We start from the raw sequence: 9733 nt of genomic DNA on the forward strand, positions 1-9733 counted from the left end.
AAAAATCGACCAGGTTTCGAATCAACCCGCCATCCGGCCGCCTCGAGTCAAGATGAAACAGTATCCACGAAAACAAACAAAACCGACTATGTTTCAGATTTCCCGCATCACAGAGCCGCAGTTGAGCCGAGCCAAGCCGAATTGCAGAAATCGCCGATGTTTCCAATTCACCTGCGAAACGCCGCAAATCGTCGAAAAAGCGCCCCCTGGTGATGGAGACGAGATGGACCACATCGAGGTCGACCAACTTTCCAATGGTCCCCGGCCTTGCAGGGGAGCACCGGTCAAGAAGAGGAAGAAGAATCGCATAAAAAACCCGGGAATCAGCCGCGGATCAAGGCCGCGAATCCCCTATCGCGATGGATCGTCAACTGTGGGCATCCGCAGTTATATAACCGAATCGACGTATCCGGCCAGTCTCTGTTGTGGGACGCTCCAAATCTTAGTTGCGACATTAAAGCCATTATAGTCAANTGCTTTAAGCCGTAAAATAAGATCACTCATACGTAAAACTCATAAATCAGTCATAACCTCCAAACGGTGTACTTCGAACTGCTGTTCTGCAATCACTGAGCAGAATTGTCGTCTAGGGAGTCCAAGGTTATGCAGTAAAGCTATCCATACGTGTTAGGTTTTGGAGTAAGTACAGGTACCCCGTCCTACCCCTAGTTCCCCTACGTGTTAACTTGAAAAACGGACACACTGTATATAAACTTATATTATTATATTTATGGAAAAAATTAAATTATTTCTCTACAACTTACTTTTATATGTAACTGACTTTTCTTTGCTCGTTTGAGCATTTTTTTCCTTTTCTTTTTGTTCTAAAAATAAAATAAAAAGTACTTATTAAATTTTACCTTAAGGCCCCCATAGACGCTAAGGTTTACCGGAAGGCCGGCCTTCCGGTCTTTAAACCGGAAGGCCAAACCTGTACTCACGGATGAGCCACAGACTATAAGGTTTCATGAAGGTAACCTTTCCGGCTTCTATACCAGAAGGCCAAAACATGTACTCTCGACGTCGGAATACACACTACGTTTTTACAGCGGGTTTGCGTGTTATTTTTGTTATTTTTACAGTCAGTATTTTCAAAAATTCGTTTTGCCAACATCCGATCGATAATAAAAAATGGCTTCCGAAGAAGACTTGATACTGATAGGCTTGGTAGTCGCTTTACTACCCAATAATAATCATAATAAAAAACAAAAAATAAAACGTAAACGTTCGAAATGGGTGAAACAGTGGTTACATAGGCAAACACATAACAATCTCATTAACGAACTGCGGTTAGAACCAGATGACTACCGAAATTACTTGCGGTTGAAAGAAGAAATATATACTGAGTTGCTAGGGCTTGTTTTTCAAATAATTCAGAAAGAAGATACTATAATGCGACAAGCGATTACTCCTCATGAAAGGTTAACTAGTACTTTGAGATTCCTAGTCACAGGAAGAAATTACGAAGATCTTAAGTTTTCAACTGGCATTTCTGCACATGCTCTAGGAAAAATAATACCAGAGACACGTAGAGCGATATTTGATGTTCTTCAGGAAAATTATTGCAAGGTAATTCGAATAACATTTTTCTTTATTAAAAAAACAGATAAATATTATAAGGAATCATTATTTATTATGTATTATGTGGATTAAATGCTCCGTAATAAGAACTTGCTGTTTGTGATTGATCCTGCCAGGAAGGCGGTTGATGATATTCAGAAGCAGTTAAAACCGAAGTTGATGCAATCTCTCCATGACGTTGAGGCAGCAGCCCTGATGTCGTATACATCGCGTTACTTTGTTGAGAGTTGGTTACTGTAATAAAATAAAAATAATAATACACCATAATAATCAGAATATTTTGAATCATACTATTAGTGAGTGGTTGTGATACAATCCAGGATTGCCCATTTAACGATCCACATTTCGCTTCAAAGATGGCATCATTTATAATTCTTTGACAGTATGTAGCCATCATAGGCGGTAAGGCATCTAATTCCTGCCCAACGTATACACCGTAATTCGAATATTTATTTGGGCTTTGTAATTTGTCTGCGACTAATTGTAATACTGTTTCTTGGTGATTTAATGGTTCTGTAGCTTGGCGCTTAGCTACTTTGCTACGTTTCCTTCTTATGGAAGTAGCTGCCGAACTCAGAGATGGTGTAGTAACAGAAGAAATAGGCGATTGCACTGATTCTTGGTCTTGAGAAATTTCTGGTCTGAACCGTCTTTCTGTCGTGATGCATTATCATTTTCTGTGTCTTCATGCTATAAATTGATGTTTCTTATTTTGATTTCTAAAATACATTACTAATCTAATAATATTTGTTTTTGCTGTTTCCACGCACAAGACAAGAGTGGGAACAAATAGGACTAGATTTTGAGAATAGATGGCAGTTTCCAAACTGTTTAGGTGCAGTTGACGGGAAGCATGTAAGAATAGTACCTCCAGCAGGAAGTGGATCATACTACTACAATTATAAACAATTTCACAGTATAGTATTGATGGGTATTGCAAATAGTAACTACGAATTAATACTGTTTGATGTGGGTACAAATGGACGAGTATCTGATGGTGGTGTTATTAACAATACATCTTTTTACAAAGCATTATTAAATGAAAAATTAAATTTACCTCCAATAAACCATCGTAATAATCTTCCATATGTATTCATTGGAGATGAAGCTGTTGCTCTTCGAAAGGATTTTTTGAAACCATATAGTGAAAGAGAACTAAATGTTGATCGTTCAAACTTTAATAAACGCTTAAGCAGAGCAAGACGAATAATAAAAATGTTTTTGGCATATTAGCTAGTAGAGTTCGTATATTTCATACAGAAATTGGAATATCAGTGGAAAATATTGAAATTGTAATAATGACTTGCTGTGCACTGCACAATTATTTACGAAATAAAAATCCAAATTATTGCATAGAAGTTTCCCAAGACGACAATTTATGTGTACAACAAGACAATTTGACTTCTCTTCAAAAGGGTCACGGCAGTAGGCGTTCTACTGACGATGCTAAAGAAGTGCGTGAACTATTTCTTCAATATTTTAAAAATAATACCTAATTAATTTAATTTAAAATATGTAACACGCTTGTATATGCAAAACTTTTATAAAATATTAAATAATTGTACCTTAAAACGATGTTTTTGTTCTCATTGGTAACAAATCACATTATTAAAGTAGCCATTTAAAAATACATATATTATAGTAGGTACCTATATAGCAACCTCGTCTTCTTCACTATCGGTTGCTGATAAATTTGCATTTGATTGGCTTTTTCGAGGAACTTCGTGATCATAAAGGAAATCAAGATGATGAAAATACCACAAAGAAGGTTCATATGTTTCTCCACTCAAGCCAGTTCTTTTGCTGGATTTCATTTTTTTCAGTTCCTTCCTGTACGAGCTACGCATATTATTAATTTTTTTAACCACCAAATCTTTTGTTGCTGTTGGATCTACCGTTTTCAACATATCTACCAATTGAGCGTAAGCTGCTATTTTCATTGGTTTGTTTGTATAGTCTTTGCTTTTTATATTGTACAAATACGGCAGTTCTCGATAGCGTTCAATAAACTTTTCAATAAACTCATGAGACCAATTTCTCATATCAGCCATAATAATAAACTATAGTAATAACGTTCACCACTAATAAACCCACTAAAAAATAAAACTCTAGACTGTGTAGACGTCTAGGCATAACAATAAAACCTTCCGGATCGGCCTCCGATGCACATACACGTTACGACTTGTTAAATTACGACACGGCCGGCCGGCAGACAGGCCTCGCCTTCCGGCTGGTTTGGCCACTAACCATGCGATTTGCCTGCAGGTTCGGTAGCCGGTCTATGGGGGCCTTAAAGGGAAAGACAAGTTGTTACAAAATTAGATCGCGTCCTCTCACCTAGCCATGCCTAAGCGCAATCATACAATGTTAGCTACATCTCGAGCAGAGTCCAGCGCGATAGCGCGAGAAGCATATAATATGTCCAGACACCCTGAGAGCCACAACCTGATGGTAGGTGAAGCGAGCGAGGTACGACGACAATATATATATATATTGTTTCGTTTTTGCTTATTTTATTTAGTTTTTTTTATATATATATTATATTCTATTTCTAGCTGTTATTATTATTCTAAGAATCTTTAATTTGTATTTTTTTTTGCTCATTGTTGTTACCGCGTAAAATTGGTGGTTTTCAACGCCTCTATTGGCGACCACTCGAAATAAGGGACTTGAATGGTGACTCTCTTTGAACCCATACTCTCTCTTGTGTTCGCTATTATTCCGCTATCAAAAACCTCTGGTGTTTTCCATTACGAAACCGGCCGGTATCAGCCTGCGATATAAGTGCGAGGGTGTGAAAATTCCTGTAAGAAGACACCTAGTTTTAAGGTAAGAAAACCACCGATCGCATTTTGTTTATATTTCATATTCTCAATTATTTTTTTGTGCCGACAATTATAATCATATGCCAATGAACCAGTAATAATAAAAAAAATAAAGTCCATTTCGAAATATTTTTTGATCCTTCTATGCGGATTCTTCATTTAATTGCATGTGATTTTATGCGTTGGTAATTTATATCAAATAAATTCAAGATTTTTAGATTTCATATTCCCGTTACAAATTGTTTTTGTCATTTCAAACTCTTTGCTATCAGTACTTAGTTTTTTGTGAACACAGTATTTCTTGCCAACGCTATTTATCGGTTAAACTATCCATTTATACTCTTTTATTAAATATCTTTCTTGGAAAAATTAAATTTGAAAAAGGTTTAACTCATTGTTCTCGTTTGTTTTCGCTAGATATTCTGCCCATTTATTTCTTTAAAAATTTTGCTTCACCATTTCAACTGTAACCAACAAACTAAAACAATTAAAAGCTCTTAGGCACATTAGTATTGACCGCGTCGAAGATTTGAAATTAGTAGCTTAGATTGCTCTCACAAATGAAAATGTTCGGACCCAATTTAAATCTCGCTGCTGTAATTTAGACTCAATTTATGAAGAATTTGAAAAGCATAATCAAGGTATTTTTCTGATTGTTTCTACTTTGGAAGATTATGATATAGAAAATGAAAATATTGTACGTAAAGATTTTGATTCTTCTTATTATGAAATTAAAGAAATTTATAATAAATTGTTTGAAATCACGAATGTAGTCGCTGACACCTCTTCAAGTAAACCTAATATAAAACTTCCTAAATTAGAATTGGCTAAATTTGACGGCAATCTCAAGAAATGGAGGACATTTATTGATATGTTTGAATCAACTGTTCATAAAAATAATAATCTTTCAAATATAGATAAATTTTCTTATCTAATTGCTTCTCTAGAAGGTCATCCTTTAAGTATAGTTCAATATCATCGCCTTTGTGATCAAAATTATTTAATTGCATTAAATTCCCTTAAACTTAATTATGAAGATAAACGCGAATTGGCTAATTCTTATTATAAAGAAATCGAAAATGCTCCCAAATTAACTGAAAATGATGCCTCTCCTGAAAATTTTAAAAAATTGTTATATATTTTTACTGAAAATTTAAATGGTCTTGAAAATATGGGTTTTCCTGTTTCTCACTGGGATTATCCCATGTTTAATAAACTCATAAGATGTTTAGATTCTAATACTATTTCCCAATTTGAATTTTAATATGATAATGAAATCCCAAGTTTCGAATCTTTGAAAAAGTTTTTATTTAAAAAATGTAAAGCATTGACTAGAGCTCACGATATCAGTTCTCATAGTAATAAAAATAAAAAAGAAAACTCTAGAATTAAATACTCTCCAACGACATTGTCAAATTCTCCAAGTTTTCAACGATCACGTTCATCATTTTTTGCTGAAACTAAAAATACTTTACAATGTCCTCTTTGCAAATCAGATCACTTAATATATAAATATCCCACATTCACTTCATATTCACCAAGAGAACGTTATAACTTGGTTAAAACTCAAAGATGGTTTATAAACTGTCTTGGATTTAAACATTCTCTAAATAACTGTAATTCTTCTTCGACTTGTTTGAAATGTAAGAAAAGACATCATACTTTACTGCACTTTGAAAACATAACTTCTCCAACGCTTAACGCTTCTACATCCTCTGCTTCTTCGCCTAACTGCACCTCTTTACAAAATAACTCTTCTTGTGCAGGTACTTTACAAACTACTTCTCTTACTAACCTCGTTCCTTCGAAAAAGGTTGTTCTCCTTTCGACCGCTATGATCGAAGTTCTTGATAAATGGGGCAATTATCAAGTTGTTCGCCCTCTCCTGGATTCTGGTAGTAATGCCAATTTTATCACTGAAAAATGCTGTAATCGTTAGGTCTAACAAAATTGGATCTCTCTGTCTCCATTCAAGGTTTAGGACAAATGTCTTCTTCTGCCGCAAAAGGAGTTTCTCTCAATTTTCGCTCGCTAAGCCAACCCAACCATAGTTTTATTATCGAAAATGTCATTCTACCGCAAATTTGCGAGGATATGCCTAAATTTGAGATTTTTCCCGATTCTTGGAAACACCTACAAAATATTCAGTTAGCTGATCCACAATTTAATATTCCAAAATCTATTGACGTATTGTTAGGCGCAGTTATATTTTCGAGTATCTTACTTAATGGTCGTCTAGCAGGTAAGCAAGACGAACCTGTAGCTATCAATACTACTCTTGGTTGGATATTAATGGGATCTATAAATTCTCAAGCAGTTTCTATTAAATCATTCCTCTGTTGCTGTGATGTTTCCTTAGAAAATTCTTTAAAACGCTTTTGGGAAATAGAAGATTATCCTCAACAAAACCATCTCTCTCCTGAAGACCAGTTATGTGAAGAGTTATATTCTCAAACATACTTCAGAAATGTTTTTGGTCGATTTACAGTTAGTCTTCCCTTTCGTTCAGGAGAACCACATTTTTCAAATACTCGAACTTTAGCTGTTCGTCGTTTTTTATCGCTGGAAAATAAATTACTTAGTAACTTTTCTTTACATGAACAATATTCCGACTTTATGCGTCAATATTTAGACAGTGGTCATATGTCTCCAGTTACCGATAATTCTTCATCAAACGTTTACTATATTCCGCATCACTGTGTTGTAAAACCTGATAGTACCACAACTAAACTTAGAGTGGTGTTTGACGCAAGTGCCAGTACAACTGGATTTTCTTTAAATAGTACTCTTCTTCCTGGCCCCAAACTGCAACGTGATTTAATAGGTATTCTATTAAATTTTCGATTTTACGCTATCGCCTTTATTACGGATACCAAGCAAATGTATCGACAAATTCTGATTAACGATTCTCATAAAAACTTTCAAAGAATAGTCTGGAGGTTTTCACGAGACGAACCTATCCAAGATTATGTCTTAAATACTGTTACTTACTGAGTTTCTTCCGCTCCTTTCCTAGCGATTAGATCTCTTTTATAATTAGCCAAGGATGAGCGTTGTCGTTTTCCACTGGCTTGTGAGGCTCTAGAAACTAATACTTACATAGACGATATCGTTTGTGGAGCCAATTGTTTGGAAGATGCTCTTAAATTGAAAACAGAATTAATCTCTTTACTTCAAAGTGCAGGCTTCGAACTTCATAAGTGGAATAGTAATCATCCTGCGCTCTTAGTAGATAATTGTTCTCAATTACCTCAAAATTCGCTTCATCTTGATCTTACGCCTAATGTCAAGGTTTTGGGTCTTCAGTGGAATCCTTTTTCAGATACTTTCAGCTTTCATGTCACGGCAATAACTTCAGTTTGTACAAAACGCAGTATTCTCTCCGAGGTAGCTCGTATCTTCGATCCACTCGGATTTTTAAGTTCGTTAACTCTTTTCGCTAATAGGTTAATACAATATCTGTGGACTCTTGGGTTGAAATGGGATGACAGTCCTCCCCAAGATGTAACCAATATTTGGTTACAATTTCAAAAGGAATTGCCAAATATAGCGCAAATTAGTATACCTCGCTGTTTACCTTTATCAATTACTTCATTTGAACTGCATGGGTTTTCAGATGCCTCTGAAAAGGGATATGCTGCAGTTGTTTATTTGAGATCTGTACAAAATTCTACAGTTTGTACCTCTCTTCTTTGTGCTAAATCGAAGGTATCTCCTTTGAAAACTCTGTCGATTCCTCGTCTTGAACTTTGCGCAGCTGTACTTCTAGCTGAATTTCTTTCGTATGTTTCTAAAGTCTTAGAAGGTCAAGGTTGCTTTCAAATTTTTGCATGGACTGATTCGATGGTTGTCCTCTCATGGATACGTTCTTCTCCTCTCAAATGGAAACAGTTTGTTGCTAATCGTATCAGTCGAATTCATGATAAGTTTTCTCCAACAATTTGGCGTCACGTTCCCTCTCAAGATAATCCAGCTGATTGCGCATCTAGAGGAATGTTACCTTTGCAACTTCTCCAGCATTCTTCATGGTGGGCGGGACCAGTCTTCTTATCTCTGTCTCCTGACGCTTGGCCAAAACAACCTCTCTTAGAAACTTCAGCCAACGAATTTCTTTTAAAAGAAACAAAACATCATGTTTTAATGTCAACTATAGAACCCAATTTTATAGATATTCTCTTAGACAAATTTTCATCTCTTTCCAAAATTCAACGCATTACTGCATGTGTTCTCAAGTTTATTAATAATATTTCCCAATCAGATAAAAAATCTTCTAAAATTCTCACTTATTCTGAGCTTTATGAAGCTCTCTTTGTTATCGTTAAAAATGTCCAACGTCAAGTTTTCTCTAGAGAATTTTCTGCATTAAAATCTAACAAACCTGTTAGTAAATGTTTTCGCAAACTTAGTCCCTTTATTGACGATCGTGGAATACTTCGAGTCGGCAGTAGATTGGCTCAGTCCAACCTCTCTATTAATGAAAAATTCCCAGCCCTGCTCCCTAGTAAGCATCGATTTACTATTTTGCTCATTCAGAGTACTCACCAAAAATATCTTCATCCAGGAACCCAAACATTACATTTTCTAATTTGTCAAAATTTTTGGATTTTAGGTGCCATGCGAGCAATTCGCGGTGTTATATCTAAATGTCAACAGTGTTGGAAATTAAATCCCATTTCCTTTCAACCTCCCATGGGTAACTTACCTCGTCTCAGAGTCTCTCAACTGAAACCCTTTTCCTGTGTTGGTGTGGATTTCGGCGGACCCCTTCGCATCACTATGAATAAAGTTCGTGGCAGTAGAACTCTTAAGGCTTATATCTGTTTATTTGTTTGCTTTGCCACTAAAGCTCTACATCTAGAACTAGTTTCTGATCTATCTACCGAAGCATTCCTAGCCTCCTTAAAGGGTTTTATTGCGCGGCGGGGTAGATGCCAATATATTTTTTCAGATTGTGGCACTAATCTGGTTGGTGCCTCCAGATACCTTACTCGAATTATGCAAGAGGCAAGTACCATAGAAAACCTTGAATGGCATTTTAATCCTCCTTCAGCTCCTCATTTTGGAGGTTTATGGGAGGCCGGAATAAAATCAGTTAAAACTCATTTATTTCGTGTCATTGGACAACAACTTTTAACGTATGAAGAATTAAACAAGCTATTAATACAAATAGAAGCAATTTTAAACTCAAGACCCCTAGGTCCTATTAGTTCTGATCCTAATGATCTCACCCCTTTAACCCCCGGACATTTTCTAACTCTAGACACTCTGACAAGTATTCCAGAACCGAATCTTCAAAATTTAAATTTAAATCGCCTCAATCGCTGGCA

The 9733-nt window shown here is 35.8% G+C and overlaps 1 protein-coding gene across 1 annotated transcript; it reads left to right on the forward strand.

Annotated features, from left to right (window-relative positions):
- Positions 1–1131: 1131 nt before the first annotated feature.
- Positions 1132–2814, forward strand: LOC111692454. Its single transcript, XM_023456471.1, has 2 exons — positions 1132–1568; positions 2340–2814. The coding sequence occupies exons 1-2, from the start codon at positions 1132–1134 to the stop codon at positions 2812–2814; spliced, it is 912 nt and encodes a 303-aa protein (XP_023312239.1).
- Positions 2815–9733: the final 6919 nt, after the last annotated feature.

The sequence above is a fragment of the Anoplophora glabripennis genome, unplaced genomic scaffold (genome assembly GCF_000390285.2).
Source record: "Anoplophora glabripennis isolate ALB-LARVAE unplaced genomic scaffold, Agla_2.0 scaffold1612, whole genome shotgun sequence".
In the NCBI taxonomy this organism is placed as follows: Eukaryota; Metazoa; Arthropoda; class Insecta; order Coleoptera; family Cerambycidae; genus Anoplophora; species Anoplophora glabripennis.

Coding starts and splice junctions, on each gene's coding strand:
- LOC111692454 (XM_023456471.1), top strand. CDS start 1,132: ATGGCTTCCGAAGAAGACTTGATACTGATAGGCTTGGTAGTCGCTTTA. Junction 1,569..2,339: donor CTTCAGGAAAATTATTGCAA/GGTAATTCGAAT, acceptor TTTGTTTTTGCT/GTTTCCACGCACAAGACAAG.